The sequence below is a fragment of the Xenopus laevis genome, chromosome 7L, assembly GCF_017654675.1.
Source record: "Xenopus laevis strain J_2021 chromosome 7L, Xenopus_laevis_v10.1, whole genome shotgun sequence".
Taxonomy (NCBI): domain Eukaryota; kingdom Metazoa; phylum Chordata; class Amphibia; order Anura; family Pipidae; genus Xenopus; species Xenopus laevis.
This window is the reverse complement of record NC_054383.1, coordinates 103,805,124-103,832,117: the sequence shown is the minus strand read 5'-3', so window position 1 is coordinate 103,832,117 and position 26,994 is coordinate 103,805,124. Positions and strand designations below refer to the sequence as shown.

Below are 26,994 nucleotides of genomic sequence, written 5' to 3'. Positions count from 1 at the left end.
ACTGAAAAACTGTGTGTCGGCCACATGACAAAGATACCAGAGGAAGTGCATCACAAACCTGTGTGATTAAAGGTCGCTCCATCTTTCTGAAATAACTCAGCCTTCTGGTTCAAGATGCAAAACTGCTAGATATCAAGCAAATTCTTACAGCTATTCCTTATGCACTGAGGTGCCTTTTATACATAGCAGATATTATACTTTCCTTCAGCTACATACAAGTGCAGTACTGTGTTCTACATTAAACCATACTATCAATATGTTTGTGTATTTCTTTTCATTCATTTGCCTTGTGTTTATGGTATAGTTTCCGTCAAAGGGGTGGTTCACCTTCAAGTTATCTTTTAGTATGTTACAGAATGGCCAATTCTAAGCAACTTTTCAATTGGTCTTCATTATTTTTTTTTTATAGTTTTTGAATTAATTACCTACTTCTTCTGACTCTTTCCCGCTTTCAAATGGGGGTCACTGACCCCATTTAAACAACAAATGCTCTGAAGGGCTAAACATATCTTGTGACTGCAATGTTTTATTATTCATCTTTCTATTCAGGCCCTCTCCCATTCATATTCCAGTCTCTCATTTAAAGGAGAAGGAAAGGTTAAAACTTAGTAAGCCTTATCAGAAAGGTCCATCTAAATATACCAGTAAACCCCCAAAGTAATGTTGCTCGGAGTCCCCTGTCAAAAGAAACACCACATTTCTTTCCTTCTATTGTGTACTCATGGGCTTCTGAATCAGACTTCCTGCCTTCAGCTTAAACCTCATTGCCCTGGGCAAGAACATGCTCAGTTTGCTCCTCTTCCCCCCCCCCTCACTTCTCTACTGTAATCTGAGCCCAGAGCAGGGAGAGACTCAGGCAGGAAGTGATGTCACACCATGTTAATACAACAGCTCCTATCTTAAACAAACAGAGAGTTTCTAGAGCTTTTTACTCAGGTATGGTAAAACATTCTGCAGAATAAATATAGCATTCTAGCTTGCACTATTGTGGCTAATCTATTGGCAATAAAATGCCTCCGTAGCTTTCCTTCTCCTTTAAATCAATAAATGGTTGCTTGGATTATTTGGATCCTAGCAACCAGATGGCTCAAATTGCAAAATGGGGAGCTGCTGCATAAAAAGCTAAATAATTTAAAAACAGCAAATAATAAAAAATGAAAACCAGTTGCAGATTGTCACATCACTCTCTGCGTCATACTAAAAGTTAATTTAAAGGTGAACAACACCTTTAAGAAATATGAGGACTTATTTACAACCACAAGCGCAGTGGGCAACTTGCACATAAGACCGCTTTCATTAAAGGTATATGTGTCAAAATGTGTTGCGCCAGGACGCTGGAATTCTGGGAAAAAAATGCATTGTGGGGAAAACAAACATGATGATTATTGCGCTCGAAATTGCACTTTTGAACATAAATGAGCCCTATGATGTGTTACTATATAATGCCGATTGGATTGGAGGATGTGAGCGAAGCTTCACCATTTTCTATAGTTAGACATTAAATTGTAAATTAATATAGAAAACATGGGGGCATATTTACTAAAGAGCGAAGTAGCTAATGCTAACTTTTTGCCAGTGTTGCCATCTGCATGGACATCACCAATTTACTAACAGGCGCAGGCGCCAATACGCTAATGAAACAGACCGTCGCAAGCGGTCATTCGCACTCTATTGCCAGACGTTTCCTCCGTTAGTAAATCTGCCCCATGGAGAGGCCCATTTATCAACATTTTCATTTTAGTGGTTTTAGACTTTTTTGAAACCATGAACAAATGAATTTTCTCTAAAACCATGAATGCAATGTAATTTGTGAAAAGATCCATATATAAAAAGCACTAAAAACCCCCAAAAAACGCTGAAAGATCCAAATAAAAATACAAAAACCTCTAAACCCCTAAAAATTTATTTATAAGGAAAAAAAAGTAGAGTTTTTTGTGGTTTTTACACTTAATAAATCTAAACATTATTGAGTTTTAGAGACTTTTTAGAGAAAATAAACAAGATTTGTGAAAAAAAATCCGAATGTAAGTAAATAATAGACTAAGGTGATGCACCCACAGGTGCTTTGAGTCCTTTTGTCCTTTGTGTCACATTCCTTTGCCATGTAAGCGATTAAGGACAAGACATCTGGGATCAGGATTGGCTACTTAGCTTTAAATTGCGTAACCACTGCTAATATCTATCTTGTCTCTCAAAGAAAATATGGAGGAATAGCGGCCCTTTAACTCAGGGAAAACACTGCATTTTATTTAGGACCATAGTCTATGATTTGCCATTTATTTTGACAGAATAAAATGTGTAACTGTATTGTATTTAAGTGATCTCATTTGATAATTGTCATCTGCGTCCTTTACAGAGAGGTTTTGATACCAGCGTTTGAAAGAAAAGGAATTGATCTAAATAAAGTGGATATATTTTTGGACCAGTCCAATACACCGCTGTCGCTCAATTTTGAAGCTTACAGATTTGGAGGGCATTATTTAAAGGTTAAAGGTAAGAATACCCTGTGTCATTAAATAGCTCATTTTTTTTAATTGAATCTATTCATTTGGGCTTATGTAGAAAAAAATGCATAAACAATTCTCTATGTTCTTTTGGTTTTTATGAGCAGCTAGCAAGTACAGTATTTTTCTCATATTGCGTCGCGGTTTGACAGTAATCAGATTAGCCATAGATTAGCAATGTGTATACTGTGCCAACCGAACTAGCAAATTATTTGCACCGCAGACCTCAAGCAAAAATAGGCAGATTCTTGTACCAGCTATTATATAAATAACACCTTTTGCACTCCAACGTCAGTAAAACAGCAATTCGAGCATCTCATAACTAGATCTGCCAAAGATGTATATCAGAGATTATAGGTATGGGATCTGTTATCTGGAAACCTGTTATCCAAAAAGCTCAGAATTATGGAATTATCTCCCATAGACTACATTTTTATCAAATCTTTCAAAATTTCTTTTTTCTCTGTAAAAATAAAACAGTACCTTGTAGTTGACCCCAACTAAAATATAATTAACCTTTTTGAAGGCAGAATAATCATATTAGGTTTAATTAATGTTTAAATGATTTTTTAGTGGACTGAAGGTATGGCGACCCAAATTACAGAAAGATCCCTTGTCCAGAAAACCCCAGGCCCCAAACATTCTATATTATAGGTCCTATACCTGTACTTGTATGATTCTAGGGGTATAATGATAGCTGCAGCAGACTCTTTAGTTATGGGGGCCCAGAATGCTCCTGAATAATGTGCAATTTTGGGGACATATTTCTGCTGTCACCAACCTGCGTTATTATATTTGTTTCATAAATGAGCCCTATTCTGTTTCACTATTTGGTATAATAAAGGTGACATTGCCAGGCCTTTTTGATGGACGTGTTTAGGGTTTTTCATGTTTTATTGCCAAGTCTATGGTGAATTTTGTTCTTATTCCAATATAATATAATTAATATGATATAATATGATATAAGTAATCCTTATTGGTGGTAAAACAATCCTATTTGGTTTATTTATTGATATCTGATTTTCTAGTAGACAAAGCACAGGGATTCAAATTATGGAAGATCCCTTATACGAAAAACCCCAGGTCCCCAGTATTCTGGATAAACAGGTCCCATAACTGTAGCAGTTGTATCTACTGTGAAAGCAAAGAAATTGCTTTGTTACCCCCATGTTTAGGAAGGACCTGCAAATGGCAATGCCACTTTATAGTAGGAAATATGGCCCCAGGCTGTTAGTGCTGTTGGGGGATTCAGAGAGTTCTAGTCCAGTAACATTTAGGAGCTGCAGACTGGAGCATAAACCATATGATTGCACGCAAAGGTTTTATGATTTCTGTCCCAGTACTCCAAAGGACAGTCTTGACAGGTTGTTCAGAAATAAATGGAAGCCCCTCTGCTACAATTACATTCATTCCTACATACTGTGATAAGGTACTGTTTGTTGTACTGCACCAGGAAGTAGGAATTTGGTTGTTACTAGTTATGACCTGGTGGAGCAACTGCAGTTGGTTGATTGCTAAGAGACTAATCACTTGGTGTGACTTTTTAGGTGGTACGCCCTGTGCTCCATTCCATGTAGAGGTGTCACGCAGATGAACCCTGCAGCTGTTTTAGGAAGTTTACCTGGCTCTATCAGAGCTGATTTTTCACAAGCTAGGAGATTCCTTGAGCAATGAATCACTACAAGGAAGTGTTCCAATGTAAAATAATGTTTAATCATTATTTTGCTTTTAATAACATTTTCATCTTGCCCCAAGGCTTGTCTCTGCATGGAGAAAGCAAATAACAGATTCCAGATCAATGATTCAGCTCATCACACCTTTCTGCTGTGCAACATACAGTAATTCCCAAAGGGCATTTTTGCTTTCATTTCACCCTGTGAACATTTTGGAAAACATTGGGCTTCTGTTAAATTATCTTTAACATTATTTTGTCAAGTTGAGCTTGGGAAAACCCAAGAGTAGGATGCACCTCCAGGAAAGTATAAACAGGATGCTGCACTGTGCCAAGTTTTTTTGCTGCTTCTGGGACTATTTTGCTTTATCCCATTTCCTACAAACTGCTTTATGCCGTGCAGGGAAGAGACTGCACTTCTTAGCGGCTTCCCTGGGTTAGTTCTCATAAAGGTAAAAGGCTTCTTGCACTTTTATTCTGTCCTGTGTCTTGCTGTATGTTGTTTTTCTGAAATTAATGCTATGGTTCTATTGCTTTACTTAGAATATAATGTGTGGGGTCCACAGATCAGAACTTAAAGTAATGCTCCATAATGCAGTATCCACCTTCTGACTGTCAGGATAATAGTCTCTGGGAAGGGACTGGGCTGTGGGATAGCAGGTATAGTAGGGAGAGATGGTACCTATAGTAGCAGTGGGATGATAGTCTCTGGGAAGGGGCTGTGGCTGTGAGATAGCAGGTATAGTAGGGAGAGATGGTGCCTATAGTGGGATAATAGTCTCTGGGAAGGGACTGTGGCTGTGGAATAGCAGGTAAATTGTGGAGAGAAGGTGCCTATAAGTAGCAGTCGGATAATAGTCTCTGGGAAGGGACTTGGCTCTAGGATAGCAGGTAAAGTAGTGAGAGATGGTGGCTATAGTAGCAGTGGGTTAATAGTCTTTGGAAAGGGACTGTGGCTGTGGCAGTGGTATAGCTAGGGTTGCCACCTGGCCGGTATTTTACCGGCCTGACCAGTAAAAATGATGGTTGATCCCAATGTTATTAATAGGGAAAAAGATAAATTTATAGGCCGGTATTTTTTTCCAGAAAAGGTGGCAACCCTAGGGATAGCAGGTAAAGTAGGAAGAGATGGTGCCTTTAGTGGGATAATATTCTCTGGGAAGGGAGTGTGACTGTGGGATAGCAGGTAAAGTAGGAAGAGATGGTGCCTATAGTAGTAGTGGGATGATAGCCTCTGGGAGGGGACTGTGACTGTGGGATAGCAGGTATAGTAGGGAGAGATGGTGCCTATAGTAGTAGTGGGATGATAGCCTCTGGGAGGGGACTGTGACTGTGGGATAGCAGGTATAGTAAGTCTAGATAGGAATATTAAAGTTGCTGCTCCTCCAAACAGCTGTTACTGGGTTCTGTAATTGTGCCTCATCTGATTTGGATGATTAACCTTTTTATAGTGCAAGCACTAGTTACCGTTGTGTATTATATAGGTAGTAAATCATTAACATCCAATCAAATTTATTTGATCAGGAGTCAGTTAAACCGCCTGTATATTTTTGGCATGTTATAAGATACTGGAGTAACTGGGAAAGACCCATGCACATAAAAACTTCTTGATGAGGGTACCCAGTTCAGAATCAAACTCAGAACACTAGCTCACATACATACACTACACTGTGCCTCCAGAATAAGTCCAAGTTCAGCCTTATTCACAGTTGTTGATTTTATTATCTGCAGTGTGGATTGAAAAGCCATGTAATGGTACTGGTTTATTGTATTAGGAACAAAGAGGAGAATTCCTGCCTGCAAACATATTGTTCCCTCCAGGTCTAGCTGCTGTGATGTAAATCAGAATTTGCACAGAATGGAAATGGCTGTTAGGATTTGGAGAACTTTAACTGAGATTAGGTTCTGGTGGAGCCAAGACAGTTCATTTTGTTCAGAACAAGACCAATAGTAGGGGTCAATTAAAGATATTCAATCCTTCTTATTCAGCTATCTGAAACTTTGCATATATGCTCATTTGAATGTTCATTAAAATAAAAGATGATGCCATATGAAGTTATATTCAGAAACTTTTAAAATATTCCAACGCTTAATGTTATGTACTAAACAGGAAGCTCTGTAGCTCTGTATCTCCCATTCAAGTTGAGTTGGGATCACTGGTGTATCTTTCATTTGTGGTAGGAAGTCTGATGGAAACAGGAAAATGGCCTCATCCATGATCAAAGCATCAGCTCAGATATATTTAGTGTCAAATCCTTTACACTTTTGAATGTCATGAGTTTGAAGTCTGCAAATGCCTTTTCCTGCAGATGTTCAGCTCAATAGGAAAAAAAATTGCCCCAAAAGAGGTCGAACAGCCTTAGATTCAGGAATTGAGCCTCTCCTTTTAGCTTTCAATATTATTTTGGGGAGTCCTCAAAATCAAAGTACATGGGCTTCCTTACAGCTTAAGAAACGGAATTTCCTCTGTGTGCTACTTTGTGATTACACACCCTAATATCTTTGACATGCATTCACTGACTCTGCTCCTGTTCCCTTCCTTGACTGTGATCCCCTGCCAACTGCAAGATACCCCCATTGCTAAGTTTCAAAAAGTGTTTGGTTCTGCTTTAATTTTAAGGTCAGTGAGCAAAGGGAAATGCAGGAAAATACAATGGAAATATCCAGGGACACGATTTTATGATTTAATACTACAACCAACATCAGTATTCTTTAGAACTATTGGTATTAGCAAATATGCATGCAATGGGCACATATTGGAACAGGAAAAGCACAGGAGCTAAGGGATCTGGAAAGAAGTGAATTTGGCAACACTATTCATTTTATTTACTTTCCTGTGCTGTTGAAAAAGGGGACTTTTGCAAATACAAATCGCCAGACATTGTGTTGTCCCCTCCATCCTATCTCCCTGGACATGGGGAAGGCTGGAAGGCCATACATTTTCTGAATTCCTTGTATGCTATTATCCTACCTCTACCATTGTGTGTTAGTGTTACCCAACTAATGAAGCTTCTCTCTGTGTTACAATGTAGGTTCAAGGATACCATTAATAGACTGCATGGCTGGTAAATGGGGCGATAAAGGCCATAATGTAAGACAGGCCGTATCTTCCAAAAAGTCAAAAATGTGTTCTAGGGTTAGTAGGCCTAAACCCACTTCAACTTTTACTGAAATACCGCTGACCTGACAAGCATCCTTACAAGTGATTACGGCTGATTACAAAAAGCCTACAGGGATATAGGTAGGAAGCAAATATAAATGGTTTAAGGATGTATATCTGGAAATAAATTGGAAGATACATTTCTCAACTTCTGAAGGGTAATGTTGAAGATTTGTGTGTCTGAAGATGGCAGTCATTCAGAGATAGGGCCATTCCACTCAATTGCTTAATAAAGTGGCACACGGGCTGTGTTCTTTGACAGATCCAATGGAATGAAAAGTTGAGGGATCCCATCTTTTGCTGTCAGCCAATGAATCTTACATTTTATATATAATATATGTATATACACACAATAAACTCTTTAGTAGGCTGGATTTACAAACATGCCCTGATTTACTTCATTCTCAAATAGATTTCAATAAGGTGGTCCCATTATTATTAAAAATAATTTCCCTTTTCTCTGTAATAATAAAACAGCATCTTGTAGTTGAATCCAACTAAGATAATTAATCTTTGAGTTTATTTATCTGATTATTTAGTAGACTTAAAGCATGGGGATCCAAATTATGGAAAGATCCATTATCCAGAAAACCCCAGGTCTCCGAGCATTCTGGATAACAGGTCCCATACCTGTACATCCCAGACTCTGTGGTAAAATGCACCAATATTGACAATACAAAAAAGAAAAAAATATACAGAATGTGAAGTGCATAAATAAATTATTGTAAAATAAATTATTAAATTATTGTAAAATAAATTACTCTACACCCTTATGTTGGATATGCAAAGCTGTTAAACTTCATTTACCCACCTTGTCATGATGTACAGTATTTTAACTATTTACTATTTTTTCTCAAATGTTTTCCCTCTATGCTTATACGCTATTAGGACATTTCACTTTTTTTTGTACTTGTCAATATTGGTGCATTTAGAGTCTGGATTGGATTGGATTTAGAGTATGTATTGTGGTATAGAGAGAGAGAAGTAAAGTTTTACTTGTATAATACCAACCCTTTTTGCATTGAATTACATGTCAGTAATAATGATGGAAGGTTTATCAAAGGAAAAATAACTGCAGCCTAAGCTAAATTTTGAGCTGACAAGGACTTTATTTAGATTAGGTAAATGTGCTGAATTAAAACCTGACGGTGCATAATAAACAGGACATTTCCTGTAAATATGGTAGCTATTAAAAAAAAGAAAAGTACCAGCATTTACAGCTGAATCCAATAATATTACAGCTTACACCTGTCTTAATTCCGGTCCTCCATGGGGCAATGGAAACATAAATGGACAAAGATGATATGAATGAAGAAGGGACTTGTATGGTTGTCCTGCACAAAGTCAAGTTCATTTACTAATTAACCTGACTTTGTGCAGAAAAAGGTGCTATAAGCATGGGGCTTGCATATGGTGTTAATGTTATGTGTCCTATGGTGTATCTAGTGAACAGGCCAATGCAAGGTGGTTAAAGCTGTTAACTACATGACTCTAAAGCACCTTAGGGTTAAATTAATAAAAGACACTGAGTTTGCCTAGAAGCAGTAGCTCATAGCAACCATTCAGTTCTTAAATATAAATTACCAGTCATCTCTTTAAAAGCAAACATCTTTTTGGTTACTATTAGTGATGGGCGAATCTGTCCAAAATTTGAGTAACTAATTGAAGTCAACGGGAGTCAAACTAATTTTGTCGCGCAACAATTTTTGACGCGATCGGCAATTTTTATACGCTCGACTATTGTGTCCAAATGCATTAAAGTCAATGGGCTTCTGAATAAGTTTGACGCGCGACCATTTTTCACCGGGGGAATTTTCAATGCAGTTTTGCAAAAACAAATCGGGGGCGGCAAAACGCCATGCCTGTCGACTTTATTCGCCCATCACTAGTTGCTATGGGTTACTGCTCCTGGGCAAACTTAGTACATTTTATTACATTTGGGGGCTTGTGTCCTTTTTCCTTGTACATCATGAATGATACAGAAAAAAGGGGTTACCAGAGTACACCCCCATGCTTCCCACTGGGTTTCCATTTGGGAATGAGCCCTACAGACTTAATAAAAGATGTAATAAAAGATATCTGCAAGTTAGGCTTGAGTGTCTCTTTGAGCTGGGGATTGTAACATTGATGCAAATGTGACTGTCGCCTCTTTCTCTACTGTGCACCCAAATCCATATTTTTCCTCCCTCCAACTCCTGCAGGTTTCATATGAGTCAGAAAACGTGTCCATTCCAAATGATGCAAGCACATGACACTTTCTGCCCTAATATATAAATAATTCTGTGATTTAGTTGTGTAAGTGGAATTTTATAGCATCTGACTGTTGTCTGAAATAGCAGAATTCTTGGTGTAACATCCCTGAACTGCAGATAAGCTGTGCCACCAGGGAGCAGTATTGCCCAGTCATGCTGGAATGAATGGACGGTTTATTTAAAAAGCACAGTAACTATGAATTATTTCCATAATATCATCCAAAAAATCATGAGATTTTATTTATAATGAGTATTATTATAATAATTTTAAACCTAAAAACAGTGTGCCAAACGCTGCTTGGTATGTAGTTAATTGATATTGTTGAACGGGGAATACAGGGAAGAACTAGACCCGGCTTTTATCCTGGGAAATCAATACTATCTATAGCATTGACTGTTTTGAACATTATATACTGTATGTATATATCTCATTATTTCGTATTTATATGATGTATATTATGGGTAGGACCTTTCAGTTGCTCTATAAATGACTGTGCTGTCTATCTTCACATCTCAGTTTTTACATGCAAGGTATGGGGAAGGGCAAGTGTTATTTACACGCAAACTTTTGGGTATGTGAGCCTCACTGTAGACATTGCCAACCCTACTAAGGACAAAATGTATATTGTAGGAACAGGACTACTTGGTACCTAGGTGTGCCCAGTCACTTCTAGATATAGCTTAACTTGGCAGAGACTGCAGCCAATTCGGTGAACTTATCCCTGCTAGTACAGGTAATAAAACATTCAGGTGCCATGGTCTCTGAGGAAAAACTGTAGGAAATAGTGCCTGACTATTATAAGTATGATCTGACAATTGTTCCAATGTTTTTATTTTATCAGGTGAAAATTGATTTATATGATGATATATGATATATATATATATATATATATATATATATATATATATATATATATATATATATATATATATATATATATATATATACTTGTTCATACTATTAAAGGGGTTGTGCACCTTTGAGTTAACGTTTAGTATGCTGTAGAGAGTAGATGATACATAGATAGACAGACAGACAGACAGACAGACAGATAGAGAGACAATGATACATAGATAGACAGACAGACAGACAGACAGACAGATACGATAGATAGATAGATAGATAGATAGATAGATAGATAGATAGATAGATAGATAGATAGATAGATAGATAGATAGATGATAGATAGATAGATAGGTTTTATTGTCATCTATGCTGCATAAAAAAATATACACAACAGATGAAATTACAGGGTGATAATCTGAGACATTTTCTGAATTATTTAGCTTTTTATTCAGCAGCTCTCCAGTCAAACTACCCAAGAAACCATTGATTTGAATAAGAGACTTGGATATACAGTAAATAGGACATGGTCTGGACAAAAAGATGAATAAAAAGTAGCAATAACAATAAAAGTGTAGGTTTATAGAGCATTTGTTTTTTAGGTTTGAAAGCTGGAAAGAATCAGAAAAAGAAGGCAGCTAATTCAAAATCTATAAAATAAATAAATAAATAATGAAGACCAAATAAAAATTATAGAATGTTCTATTCTTAGCAACCTTTGAATTGGTTATCATTTTATTTGTTTTTATTGCTTTAGAATTATGGGTATGGGATCTGTTATCCAGGATGCTGGGGACCTGAGATTTTTTGGATAACGAATCTTTCCATAATTTGAATCTTCATACCTCAAGGCTACTAGAAAATCATGTAAACATTAAATAAACCAAATAACTGGTTTTGCTTCTAACAAGGATTAATTATATCTTAGTTTGGATCAGGTACAAAGTCATGTTTTATTATTACAGGAAAAAGGAAATTGTTTTTAAAAATTTGGATCATTTGTATAAAATGGAGTCTATGGGAGAGAGTTTTTCAATAATTCGGAGCTTTCTGGATAACGGGTTTGTGAAAAAAGGATCCCATTCCTATCTGCATATTTGCAGATAGGAAATTGCCTCATAATATCACTTTCTCTATCACTGTACTAAAAGAAGATGTAATGATGGTGTTAGATATGTGGCTATTCCTACCTATCCTCAGTAACTGATTAATAGAGGTACAGGTATAGGACCTGTTATTCAGAATGCTCAGGAACTGAGGTTTTCCGTTTAAGGTATATTTCTGTAATTTGGATCTCCATACTGTAAGTCTGCTAAAAATCATTTATACATTACATAAACCCATTTGCATTGTTTTCTCAACAATAAGGATTAATTAAGCTCTCTCACTGCTGATGTCCGAAGTCAGCTAGTATTTTGTATTATTCACTTTCATTCCCTTTGTTTTTATGCAGCCAAACCAGGGGATGAAGTGAAAGTGGAGCAGGCAGTGAAAGATTTCAGATCATTAAGCTTGCCCATCATGAGGAACACAGGGGCGACCTCAGCCTTTATCTTCAACCCAGCGGTAGAGAGGTCTGATCAGCCACCATTCAAACGGGAAAACACAGATATCCTGGTAAGGCACAGGCAATACTATGTGAATTGAATGATTTAATGAAATATAACAAACAAGGGGAAGTTGTGCTCACCACTCTTGTATTTGTCTATATATCAATATATCAATATGTCAATATATATATATATATATATATATATATATATATATATATATATATATATATATATATATATATATATATATATAGACAATTACAAGAGTCCTCAGCACTCAACCCATTATCAATATATTTAAGACAGAGACATTTTGTGCATACTGCTACTTAAAAATGCCTTACCCTTTAAACAAAACAGGGATTGTTTGTTCATATATTGCAATATATTTAAGCTGGCCAACTACGTCAAAGTCATCCCATATCTGGCTAGTTCTACGCTCAATTTTCATCTGATTCAATAAGAATTCTATAGTTTCATTATACATTTTATAAAAGGTCTATATGTATTTTGTGGTCACAGCCTCGCTGCACCCCTCCCTAATGGTTTTAAAAACTAGTGGTGAGCACAACTTTCCCTTGTTTGTTATAGTTCTACAGGAGCAGTGACCAGCTCCATGTTGTAGCTCCCACCCTTCCCAGCTATAGTCAGGTGATCCCACTGAAACTATAGAATTCTTAATGAATCAGATGAAAATTGAGTGTAGGACTGGCCAGATATGGGATGACTTTGACGTAGTTGGCCAGCTTAAATATATTGCAATATATGGACAAACAATCCCTGTTTTGTTTAAAGGGTAAGGCATTTTTCAGTAGCAGTATGCACAAAATGTCTCTGTCTTAAATATATTGATAATGGGTTGAGTGCAGAGGACTCTTGTATTTGACTATATGTATTATGTGGTCACAGCCTCATTGCACCCCCGCCTAATGGTTTTAAAAACTAGTGGTGAGCACAACTTTCCCTTGTTTGTTTTATATATATATTGATATATATTACTAATCAAAATTCAATTAAAGTTGTTTTGCTGCTTTTACTACGGATGCACCGAATCCACTATTTTGGATTCGGCCGAACCCCCGAATCCTTCATGAAAGATTCGGCCGAATACCTAACCGCATCTGAATCAGGGGCGTAACTACAGAGGAAGCAGACCCTGCGGCTGCAGGGGGGCCCAGGAGGTACAGGGGGCCCCATGAGGTTCTCATTGATGAGCAATTTGAACATATATTGGTAAAACAGGACAAACACTGGATATGTTGGGGGCCCTAAAATTAATTTGCTGTGGGGCCCAGCAACATCTAGTTACGCCACTGATCTGAATCCTAATTTGCATATGCAAATTAAGGGTGGGAAGGGAAAATCATCTTAGACGTCCTTGTATATGCAAATAAGGATCGGATTCGGTTCAGCCAGGAAGAAGGATTCAGCCAATCCGAATCCTGCTGAAAAAGGCCGAATCCTGGCCGAATCCCGAACCGAATCCTGGATTCGGTGCATCCCTAGCTTTTACCTTTCCTAATCCATGATATGTAATTGAGGACTGGCGCTGAACAATGAATTCATGGAATACTCACACAAGTGACCTCATGCCAGTGACATCACTCATCTAATCACTATGCCACTCACTGGCAGTGGCGTAACTAGATCTTACTGGGCCCCACAGCAAATTAATTTTAGGGCCCCAAACATATCCAGAGGTTGTCCTGTTTTACCAAAATGTATTGAAATTGTATATGAATTTGAGCCTCATGGGGCCCCTATACCTCCTGGGCCCCCTGCAGCCGCAGGGTCTGCTTCCTCTGTAGTTACGCCCCTGCTTACTGGTGTAATCATAGTGTCACACACTGTCCCAAATACTATGCCACCCACTGATCTAATAACAATGCTGCTTCCTGGTATAATGACTATTCTACTAAATACAGACAGCATTGCAAGTGGCCACCCCCTGGTTCATGACACTAATACTTGGATTCTCCTTTTCCCATTGCAAATATTATTGCACTAAAACTTGGGCTATTGTTTGTGTTTGGTATAGAGCAGAAAAGGCATTCTTTTTTGGGCTCCTGGAAACATGGCCCTTGGCAAATGTGCAACTGTTCTGATAATACTGTACAATGTTTCAGGTGTTGTGTTAAGTGTAAGTTGTTTTATATGTTTTGTTGGCCATCATGCGACTCATTACAAGTACTATTTGCACAGTGTATCATGGTTAACCCATTCTATTGACTATTAAAGGAAAACTATACCCCTAAACAATGTAGGTCTCTATAAAAATATATTGCATAAAACATGTAAAACCCTGCTTCATGTAAATAAACCATTTTCACAATAATATGTGCCACCGGGTAATCATAAATAGAAAACTGCCATTCTAAAAAATAAGGACCGCCCCCTGGGATCCTAGGATTCACAGTTCACACAAACAAAGCAAATAAACCATACATGTTAGGTCACATGAGCCAATTAACAGTGTTGCTTCAACACTTCTTCCTGTTACAGTTAAAGTTGTAGTATTTCTGGTCAGGTGATCTCAGGCAGCTCACGAAATGGTGGTTCCAGGCAAGAGATGTAAAAATCGCAATATTTACTTAAATATATATACCAGTTTGCTAAGATTCTTTGATATGGCACTTAATATGATATAAACTAACTGTTGCTTTAGTATTCATTTTGGCGGTATATTTTTCCTTTAAGTAGGGGCAATAAAAACAGCCCATTTGACATAGTTGCATCTTTTCCATACGACTAAGGGGATTCAAGTGCAGGGAAAATGATTTAGGATCTATTTAGTTTTCCAGTGCAGGGAAGAGTGTGACTAAATCATCCCTCTGTTCAGCACAGTGAGGACTTTGTCTTGTTTGACTGCAGAATCAGGTAATATCAAATCTCAAGTATCAATTTAAGGCAAATGAACATAGAGTAAAGGTGATATTGCCTCCAGTCTGAGCAGGGTGAGTCAATAACGTATCACCTTTACTCCTTCATTATCTGCAATGTTTATGACTTACAGGCTGACAATCATTATAACCACCAAACTATCTGCCCTGTTAAAAAGGATCATCTTTCATTCCCTATATAGATTTTTAATACTAAATACTATCATAAACCACTGTTCAGCAAATTCTTCCTCAGGAAGTGCCAATCAGATAGGCATGAAATGCGTAGGTTTTGTAATAGCACACCCACTGTGAATATGATTCCGCACTGTGCGACACAATAAAGCTGAATTGATATTAAAGCCAGCGTCTTCTCTTTGGAGCGGTCAGAGCTGAAAGCAAGCATTAGTTGTAAAGATTCAACAAATTCTACCTATTAAAACGAAGACATCTTTTATATGTCCTTTAATCTCAAGCTAAAGTCACAATTGTGATTCTGCTAAATTCATTTCCCTGTGCTGCAAGTTTGATGAAAATGGGCAAAAACAACATTTTAATAAGTAGAGGCCAATAATGTAGTCATCTGGCCAGACAGTTGTGGAATATTTGAGGGGAGATACTTTCTAGCAATGACTGTATTCTTTGGCAAACCTGTATTGTGAACTTTTAGTGACACATACAGGCTCCCAGCTGTAGCTACTGTAATTGGAATGGAGCCTTTTAAAGGATAAACATATGGTTGTAATAACGGGCTTTCCATCTATCTGCATGTAAAATCACATATGTATATATATATATATATATGCATGGGCAAACATATATATATATATATATATTTTTTTTACACGTCTAATTGCGCAATGCCGTACAAACATAGGCAGAATTGTAAATAATGTCTTTTTAAATTTAAAGGGAAAAAAGCTTCACTTACCTCTGTGCATGCATATATACAGTATTTATTATTTGATTAGGACGTTGTAATTTGCTAGGAATATCCCCACCGAAAGTTACTTTGAGTTCCCCATTGTGCAATCAGTTATGGCTTACTGTAAAAGTACTAGAACTGCTGCTGCTTGAAGCGAGTCATTTTACACCCCTTGTGATTTTCAAAACAATGTACAGGTAAAGGATCCATTATCTGGAAACCTGTTAACCAGAAAGCTCCAAATTATGGTACGGCCATCTCCCATAGATTCCATTTAAATCAAATAATTGACATTTTTTAAAAAATGATTATTCTTATTATTTCTCTGTAATAATAAAACAGTAGCTTGTGCTTGATCCAAACAAAGATATAATTAATCCTTATTTGAGGAAAATGTATTCCTTCTGGATTTATATAATGCTTAAATGATTCATTAGTAGACTTAAGGAATGGAGATCCAAATTACAGAAAGATCCCTTATCTGAAAAACCCCAGGTCCTGAGCATTCGGGATAAAAAGTCCCATACCTGTAACATGAGACTTTGAGGCAGATTCACTAAAGGGTGAAGTGGCCATCGCTAGCGACAATTCGCCAGAAATCTCATCTGCAGGGATATAACCAATTCACTAACAGACGTAGAGACTAGTCAGTAGCGTTCTTTCGCACCCTATCGCCAAGTGACTTTTCGCTTTTGCGAATGGTCGTTACTTTGCAAATTCACTAAGATGCGGATTTTACTGAACATTACGTCTTTCGCCAGAGTTTATGTCACTACCTCAGACCAGGCGAACTGATAAAATGAAGCAACATCCTCAATCTTATGTCAGTAACATCATATCTTGTATGCCAGAAATGCATTAAAGCTGTAAAAAAAAACCTTTTTTTAAAGCTGGCTTGCCTTCAGAAGTCTTAAAGATTTATGTGTGAACAATTTTTTTAAACTAATTTGAGGGGCATGCCACATATGTTTAAGGGTGGGCTCACAGTGGTGTAACTACTGGGGGAGCAGAGGGTGCGAGCTGGCCAGGGCCCGCACCCCCTCAGGGCCCTCCAACAGCCCACGCGCCACTGAAATGCGGGCCGTACAGAGGGGGCGGGGGCCCGGCTGCGCGCCACGCACCAGGGCCCGCCCCCCTCTGGTTACGGTACTGTGGGCTCATGTCTAGGGCATTAGAGGATCTCTTCTGTCTTTATTATGGCTCATTGGACATGTATCTGAAAAAGTGGCCACTTCAAGCATTTGCACCAACATTTCTAATAAAGACATCCATACGACTTTTAGGTACCTGCTCTTTTTTAAATTAACCTAAGCGCAAGAGTGCTAGCAAAGTTTTGCTAGGCAGAAATATACACTAGCGAAAATTCGCCAGCGTTCGGTTGCTGAGACTTAGCATTTTAGTGACTTAGCGCAGTGGTAAAGAATTTGCGCCTGGTGAAGTGGCATGGAGTGTGGCGAAGTGGTTGCTGGCTGCCATGCACATTTTTACAATGTTAGTAAATGCTCTTTATAATAGTTATTATTAACCTGTATTTATAAAGCTCCAACTAAAGCTCCAACACAAAGTACGCAGTGCTGTACAATAAATGGGTGAAAACATTGAACATTCAAGATTACATACAAAAACAAATGATATAAGACCATGCCCAAAAGAGCTTACATTCTAAAAGGAGAAGAGGGTTGAGACACAAGGTGAACCACTAGGAGGCATTTATGGTGAAGTCAATGAGGCACAAGTTAATTTGTCCGCACAGCAATTACCTGTACAAATGTCTCCCGTGCAAGGTTGTACCACTAGAAGTTAATAACTAGAGAGCAAACAAATGCATTATAATACGTGAGAGTCAGAGGACTTTGCACTTCTCTATTCTAGTTATGCCCATCTGTTTGACATGTGCCATGATACTAATTGCTCTGTAATCCTTCCGGCGTTGCAGTGCACTGGGTACATTTTATATACGATGCAGATACTGTTCTGCTCACCTGCCCGTGTCTAACCTGTGTAGCGTCACTGACAGATGCTACCTGTTATTACCTTGCCTTTATGTTGCTTAGCAGCTCTTGGAAGTGATAATACTTACTGTACTGGTCAAGTCTAAGGTGCATGTTTTATATGTCTTTTTCTCTGTATGGTGAACACTGCCCTGTCTCATGCGTCCCAACTACAGCTTGCCAGCCGGGAGACTCATTGTGGTCACTTATTCCTTCTGTCTGTCTGTTTGAAATCAGATTCCACTTCCCCTTTTCAACAGAATCAGCAAAGGCAAAGCACACGTACGAGTAAGGAGCACTTAATTTGGTCTATATAGCAATTACCGGAACTTTTATTGGAAGCAAAATAAGCCTATTGGGATTATATATTGTTTACATGATTTTCTAATAGACTTAAGGTATGAAGATCCAAATTAGGGAAACATCCTTTATCTAGAAAACCCCAGGTCCCGAGCATTCTGGATAATAGGTCCCATATCTTTATTACACGCAAAGCTACAGGAAATAACAGAAGACAAAATCATAATTCCAGTTTATTTTAAAAAGGAAAATACAGCCTATATCCAAGTTGCGGGTTTCACCTTTAATTAGACAGAAACATGAGCAGGTATTATTATTGCAGTCAGTCTTTTACAGTTTGTGCCCCCCATTGAGGTCAAACATTTGGTTATGGCTTCCTTTGGCTCATAACAAGGCAACGGATATATCAAAACTTGTTATTTCAGCTATAGGTTTATGAATATCTAGGGTACAAAATGAGTGTTCACCCCAAATCTTACCATCATTTATGATTAAATTACATTGTACAGAAGTAAATAGCCATTGACTCATATCTCACCCTAACTTGTGTTTAGTTACATTCCTCCATTCATTGCGCTAGGCCAGCCCCACAGTTTGGAAATCACTGGCTTATTGTAACAAAGCTTAATTCTATAGCATATTTTCATTTATAGAGGAGGGCAGCCAGTTTCTTGGCAGAAGTATTTTTCAGTTAAAGTGACAACACAGTGTTTATATGACCATTTGTAGTTTTGTTTTTTTTGGAGTCTACATATCTGTATGGAAGAACAGCTTCCACGTCGCATCGCCACATCGCCCCCCTTATTTTGTCTACGTAATGGAAAATAGCCGGGAATATTTCTGGAGGCAGCTAACTGTGCAATGAAAATGTATCTGCTCTACAAACACAATTTCCTGCTTTAACACCTACATTATTGCCTATGCGCAATAGCAAGAGATAAAATAGCAATAAATTAATGTTGGCGTATCTGATTTCTTTATACTGTATTCTAGTTCTGACATTTCACCTGTTATCTAGAAAGCTATAGGCTTATGCTTAGTATGTAACTGGGTTACTGTACTTGATGCACAGGTATTGGATCAGTTATGCAGAAACCCATATCTAGAAAGCTTTGAATTACGGAACGGTCACCTCCCATAGACTCCATTATAATCAAATAATTCACATTCACAATGATTTCCTTTTTCTATTTAATAATAAAACAATACCTTGTACTTGATCCCATTTAAGATATAATTAGGCCCGGATTTGTGGAAAGGCCACCAAGGCCTGGGCCTAGGGCGGCAGGATTTTAGGGGGTGGCATGCGGCCCAACCACACCCACACAGAAATACTGGGGATGCGCAGTAGATAAAATAGTGTTTTAAATTTTCTGTGCGCCAATCCCCATTGCTCCAGTCCCCATGATGAAAATGAGTGCGAATTAAAGGCAGGGGACGGGGCGACGAATTTGAGCAGGCCTAGGGGTGCCCACTATGTAAATCCGGCCCTGGATATAATTAATCCTTACTCTAAGTGTCAGGCCACACTGGGCGTTTTGGGGAGATTTGGTCACCTGGCGACTAATCGCCTCGTTTTTGCGGCGTCCAATCTCCCCAAACGCCTTCCCTGACTCTGCGCCGGCGCATGTGATTAGCGCCGGCGTTTTTTCATTTTAAGCCGGTGCAGAGTCAGGGAAGGGGTTTGGGGAGATTGGTCGCCGCAAAAACAAGGCGATTAGTCGCCAGGAGACCAAATCTCCTCAAAATGCCCAGTGTGGCCTTACCCTAAGCAGAACAATCTTATTTATGGTTTTTTTTATGTTTATTTATGTTATTTATGGAGATTCAAGCATATGGAAAGAACCCTTATCCAAAATACCCCAGGTCCTGATCATTCTGGATAACAGGTCCCATACCTGTACAAAACTTTTTCAATGTTTTTCACCTTCTCTTTAGCATTAAATAAGAGTTTTTACAAAAACAGATGAATGAAATATTCCTTACCGAATCATGCAAAATGTTATTTCACACATACATTCTGTTTTTCTCCTGTTTTCTAATCTGCAGTACATCTGATAAAAAGCCTCCTTTTGTTAGTGAAACCTTGTACATAATCCCTAAATCTCAGTAAATTCTTTTTTTATCGTGTGTTTATTTGCCATACTATCATTAGTGCATACTTAAGGGAGCCCTCTCTGCTTGAGTAGTCTGTTAACTTAAGCTTGCAGGCCATTTAATTTGTTTGCTCTCTAACTTCACATTATTTCAAGGACCTCTAATAGGTTTGGCTGCTGAGACTGAATTTCATGGTTTGTACAGCTAAAAACAGACGTGTGTCTGAAAAGCTTTGCATTCTCTCAGTTTGATGGAGAGTAATCAGTTGTTAAAGGTCTGCTTGTTACAGTATAATCTCACATTTATGGATTTTTGGAAACAAGTTTTGAAGTTAATTTTATCACATTCTTCATCCTTTTTTATTTTTTCACTGTCAGAAGTGTTTTCTCATTGCGTATTTTCAGCCAAAATTAGACATATGTCAGTATCAGTATTGCAGGAAGGCTCTCTGCAGTGTATCACAATTCAGTTAATGTGTTTTGTCCTATTGTTTGTCATAGATCAGCACAGGACACAGGGTAGGGACAGAATTTTTCCATAAAAGAGTGCACTCCTGTATTCATTGGGGCAACCCTGACCCATCTATCTGCAACCATAGGTGACCACTACAGGGCACATAGAGAGTCTTAACAAGTCTATGGTCAGCAGTAATACATATACATTCAAGTTTCTAACCAACAGCATAAAGAGCCATTAAGGATGTGTTAAACTGAAAAGTTATATATTTAAACAAAGCCAGGACTATTTCCTATTTCTATGGCAATGTGTATTACAGAACAAAACATGAACCGTAATATGCAGTATGGTATACGTTTCAATTTTAATGGCAAAGTTGGAGGCTGATACCCCCACTATTCTTAATAAAATGGTTAAGGGCAAATGGGATGTTTTCGCTGCTGGCATATTTTATCTAACAGTGAAGAACCTGACACCATATCTTCCACCTTCTATTCACTTATGGAAAAACATGACATTTCTAGTACTTTTCAGCCAGAGATGTTCCATCACTACCAACTGAGGGGCAGATTCACTAAGCGCCAAATTTGCACTAGCTTCAGCTTTGCTCACATCGCAACCTTTCGACAGGCGTAAATTCGCCCAGACAACGCTAATTCACTAAAATCCAAAGTTGTGTGCAGGGCGCGGAAAGCTGGCGAAGTTGCACCAGCGTTAGTGCACCAAGAGAAGCGAAGTTGCGCTAGCAGCAAATACATTACATTACACGAGCTCGGGAAACCTTAATAATATAAAATAAAGTTGTTATATTGCCCTACACATGAGCCCAGTGTATAGTTTATGTGCCATATGTTAGGAAATGTAGGGGGGAAGCCGGTCACCCCAAAAAAGTTTTATGCTATATTTCAGCCTATCACCCTGAAAAGATTCCAGCGTTTTTTCGAACGTCTAAAAAATTTAAACTATTTTTTTTTTTGCACTTCACCTGGTGTGATTTGGCGAAGGCAAGTCTGGCGCAAGAGGTAACGTTCAGTAAAATCCGCATCTTAGTGAATTTGCATAGTTACGTCCATTTGCCAGAGCGCAAATTCGCCAAGCATTAGGAAGCGAAGTACCGCTAGAGTCTATCTCCTTCGCTAGTATGCCAACAACCGTTATTAAATCGGCGAAGTACTGAAATGACATCATGCTGGCGAATTTTCACCCGCATTAGTCACTTCGCCCTTTAGTAAATTTGCCCCTGTGTTTTGGTCTTTTTTAAAGCAAAATTGAATACAAATGTGCATTAGTTCTTTTGTATGCATTTGCGAAGTGTTAAAGACTCATGGAATACACTAAGTCAGGATTAACTGTATCATTACATTCTGTAAATTTCATATGCCTGCAGAGAAATTGTTCAAATGCGCTTTTCACCAACGGGGTAATTTAAATTTACAAAATGTATTGTTTCTAAATGTTTTCGAAATGTTTCTAAAGTTGTTTGTATATTTTTTTTAAAAAAAATATTGCAACTAAATTTAGCTCATCCCTTCTCGCCTGTCTTCTGTTACACTTTGATATATTAGTTAACACGTGTCTGAGTATTGGCTGCTAAAATCCCTTCTGAGCATGCTCCATGAATCTATCAGCATCTATCTAATGTATCAAAGTGTAACAGAAAACAAAACGTAAAGCCTGTAGCTCTTCTGGAATTCTTGTCATTTTTGTTCTTGAGTATGTACCCCACCTAGGATCACACGATTAACACATCCATCTTTAGTTTCTACCCTACTTGTTAGAAGTCATTAAAAAGCTTTATCTTGTCATGATATTTGTATTTGTCCTTAAAGCTCACACTTCCTGATTAAATGCCATCATATTCTGTGACTATAATATCATTGTGGCAGCTGCATGAGTGAGAGAGATCTCACTGTTCACTGGGTTTGAAAGGGATTTAAGAACGTGTTAAAACGCTCACAAAGCTGAGTGTCTATTCTATCCCCATTCACAGCAATGGATACAAAGGGAATTTAACCAAGTCTTGGGTTTAACCGTAATGAATTAACTAATTTAACACTATAGTTAATACAAAGCAGTCTTGATAACCTCATCATAACACCAGCAAAGCCTGACAGTTTTCAGTTCAACTATGTTCTGGAATCTAATGTTTTACACAGTGCTAAGGCCTATGGCCTTAGATTCATTCTTAAAGGTGTTGTTTGCCATTGAGTTAACTGTTATTATGATGCAGAGAGTGATATTCCAAGACAATTTGCTTTTGGTTTTAATTTTTTTATTATTTGTGGTTTTTGAGTTATTTGGCTTTTTATTCAGCATCTCTCCAGGTTGCAGTTTCAGCAATCTGGTTGCTAGGGGTTAAACTACCCTAGCTACCATGCAATGATTTGAATTAAGACTGGAATATGAATAGGAGTGGGCCTGAATAGAAAGATGAGTAGCAATAACAATGCATTTGTAGACTTACAGAGCATTTGTTTTAAATATATACACATACAGTATACACATTTTCCTGTTATGAAAAGTAATGGGCCATAATTTGCTTTATGCTCAGCTGGTGAAACATATATGGGGGTATTGTGCAAATGTATCTGCCCTGGTGCAAACATAGCACTCCTCAAAACAACATGTATTGCTAGCTGGTTAGGTTATTCATACTTTATAACCAGGGGGCAGTCCCCGAAAATTTGTGAAATGGCAAATAAATTCACCAAAAACATTGAAATTAATGGGGATTTTTTACACAGAGTATTTTTTACTTTACATTAGAGTCTATGGGTGTGTCAAAACAGGCAAAATATTTTGCTCATCCCTTGCTACCAGTGCTCTTTACCTGTGGACATTACTGGCTGAATCTTCTTGGTTACTTTACTTGCCTCTGGATCTTCTTGGTCATATTCACTTGCCACCAGTATGATCCTGACAATGTGATGAACACTCCACACTTTTTCATACACATGGCCAGGAAGATGTTAGCCATGCCTCTCTTTTGTAGGATACAATTGAAAAGTGTAAATGATCAGAGAATATCATTCATGTTATTCTTCATTTGCTGAAGCTGCCATACTGCATACAAAAATTAAATTGCTAGCTACTGATGAATGGTCAGATTTTCAGGAAGCATGGCTGAAGACTGGTTTGTTTTACAAAGCAAAACTTTTGAATGAATCATCGAAAAGGAAAAGACTTTATGGATGCAGCTGGTGCACGCAGCATATTATTAATTACAATAGGAAATAGGAAGCAGAGTTTGGTTGTGAGTGCCAGATGCTTTAATTAAGGCTTCTTCACTCCCTGGTGTGTCTGGGCTCTGTGCATGACATGTAATGGGGAAGTAGGATTGTAAATTCCACTAAGGCAGGGACTGACGTGAATAAAAAATAATCTCAGCGGCGCACTCCATAAAATATAATATTCAACTGTAGAATTATCCTTTACAACCTTGAAACCAGTGGGAAGGGGTTAAGTAGGGAATCTTTTACTCAGTGCTATTTTGAACTGTCATGTCTGAGATCTGTATTGTGGACAAATATATAGAATGAAGCTTCCATAAATTTGATGGCAGTTGGGTAGATGCATTTCATATCATGTTCCTATGTAGTAGATACCGCTGATGGGCTTTACGCATTGTGCAAAACATAAAGCTAGACAGTTGTTACATTACACCTTCTTTTTGCTACTCCTTACTTTTTCCATAATGGGCCCCCTGGATGGAAGATTCTGTCTCACTGGTCCATTCTATAACCTTGACGTTCCTTAATGAATATGTTTGAGTCGACTGACAAGCAATAAATGCTATATCATAAAAGGATGCACCCCTTTTTACCCCTCTACTTTTAAAAAATCCTTAACATAAGCAATGTTTAACCAATATTTGCTTTCTTATCTCCTGACACATGCTTGAACTTGTCTGAGCAGATTGTTCTTTGTTCTTTTTTGATCCCTGAATTTCTGTTAAGTTAATTAAATTAAAAAAAAAAAGAAAGCCTCTTTTATACAGATGGTATGATGCCATAAAAATCTATATGCAAATAAATAATTATTTTCCTGTTGTTAACATGAACGGGAGCGGACATATTGCAGCAAGACGGTATCCATATAAGTTAATAAATCAACATGCCTAGAGGTCAATAACTTATGGTGACAGTATGTCAGCTTCCACCTATTTCTTGATGCATGTAAAGTGAAAAGAAATGCTTATTGCACCTAATGAACAATGTTCTTCTGCGGTATATGGAAAAGAAAAACTATGCTTTGCTTTTTGCGGGCGTCAGTGTTTTCTTTGTTTATATCTGGGAGTAGCTCAACAATGACTGGACACATTATTGCACCCCTGTAAAGATGCTATATACTGTAAATACTACCAAACATTCAAAAGGGTGTCTAGAAACCTCCTTTCTCAGCTCAAGTAAATGACAGCAATAAATCTGGTGCCTATCTTTTTTAACCCCAACTGGAGGGTGTGTAAGAACACCCACACACAATGTCCATATTGTGTATTTATGCAGCAATGTACATTTTTACAATTCACTAATAGTAGAGAATGAAGGAACAAATGTTGCAATAAACATATACACAGTTATATTGATGTTACATTATATTGACTTTGAACATGACTTTCAATGATTTGCAATTTTTAAGACTACTTTGCAACGTCACTTGCAGCGGCTATGATGCTAGGAATTCTGGCCCTGTGTGTTACATTCAATTACAGCAATTATTGTCAACCTTGAACATAACAATCAAACCTCAAATGTTTTTTTTATGGTTCAATGTTGTTCAGATTCATATCTTGCATTCATTTCTATGCACCCTATACTAATCACATGTAATATCAAACATATTTTTAGCATTATCTTTTATTGTGCAAAAAAATTTGTTTGGGGAGGAGTTCCCCTTTAAAGGGGTTATTCACTTCCAGTTGGTTTTCATTTTTTATTATTTTTGATTTATTTTTATTCAGCGGCGCCCCAGTTTGCAATTTCAGCAATCTGGTTGCTAGGATCCAAATCACCCTAGAAACCATGCATTGATTTGAAAAAGAGAATGGTATAAAAACAGGAGAGGGCCTGACTAGAAAGATGAGTAATAAAAATTAGCAATAACAAATTTTACAAAAATCGCAGCCTTAAAGAGCATTTATTTTTAGATACGGACAGGACCCCACCCCCTCCAATTTTAAGGCTGAAGAAGACGAATTATTCAAGGCTATAAAAAAAAAAAAAAAAAATGAAACGCAATTGAAAAGTTGTTTAGAATTAGCCATTTTATAACATACTAAAAGTTAACATAAGGGTGAACCACCCCTTTCATGTTGCTTAAATATACAGGGGGGAAATGCGAGTGTTTACATCTGTTTCTTACTATTCTTACTATTCTGTTTTGTTCAAGCACCCAGCTTATATATATGTAAATGTGTGCATCTGTTGAACGATACTATACAAGAGAATAGTAACATAGATACAAGTGTCCATCATATAAATAAATAAGGTTTATATTCATACAGTATACAATATCCTGCCTCTCTCTACCAGCTCTTTCAGAAGCAACAATATAGAAGTGATCCGTAAGCAGATAACAGATCGGGGCCGGTCTCCATAGGGAACAGAAACTGAGCAGTTCAAAACTTTGATCTCTCTCGATTGCTTTTCCCTCATATATCTGTCACTAGGTGTTTCTCTGTTTCAGTATCAAAGGTGAACAGTGCACTTGAATCCTTCGTTCTTGTGTCAGGTGATAACTCACACAAGGCCAAAGGAAATCACATTGCAGCTACCGGTACAAGCTGTCACATCCACTGCAAGAGCTGGAGAGAACAAATAAAATGGAAAAATAGAAAATTTACTGACAGCACTTTTATAACTGTAAAGAACCACCTTGGAGGCACGAAAGGTCACTGGATTATTTCAACATCTGGAAAAGCCATAAAGAATATGAGAGGACTTCGCAGTAAGACTTGGTATGTCCAAGAGGAAAGGATAAACAAGTTTGCTGGAGACGGCCGCCTCATACGTTATGGTGCTCTCAACGACTGCCCCACCGTGGGTATGGAAAAGGAGATCAAGTCAGTTGTATCAACAGGTCTTGTGGCCTCCAGAATACAGCAGTATAATTCACAGTCATTTACCAAACAGGATGTCCCACGTCCTACTGTTGAGAGACGTTCTCCTAGTGGAAGTCTTGATGCTGAGGATTTGATCTCTTCAGCACACAAGATCAAGCTAAACAAGGAGTTTGAGGTATATCATCATCATCATTTATTTATATAGGGCTGTCAAGATACGCAGTGCTTTATATGCTATACACATTACACATGCATCATATGTAATACAGAGTATATACTTGTCATTAGGGGGGGAGAGGG

The 26,994-nt window shown here is 37.8% G+C and overlaps 1 protein-coding gene across 4 annotated transcripts in view; it reads left to right on the top strand.

Moving 5' to 3' along the window:
• plekhg5.L (pleckstrin homology and RhoGEF domain containing G5 L homeolog) overlaps nt 1–26,994 on the top strand; it is a 179,894-nt gene that overhangs the window by 125,570 nt on the left and 27,330 nt on the right. For 2 of the 4 annotated variants that reach the window (XM_041569422.1, XM_018226132.2), the window contains 2 exons: nt 2,357–2,493; nt 11,886–12,049. In XM_041569422.1, the coding sequence (XP_041425356.1) occupies nt 2,357–2,493; nt 11,886–12,049 (301 nt within the window). Of the gene's footprint in view, nt 1–2,356; nt 2,494–4,536; nt 4,629–11,885; nt 12,050–25,902; nt 26,870–26,994 lie in introns of those variants that run through there. The other 2 variants (XM_041569424.1, XM_041569423.1) reach the window with 2 other exon arrangements.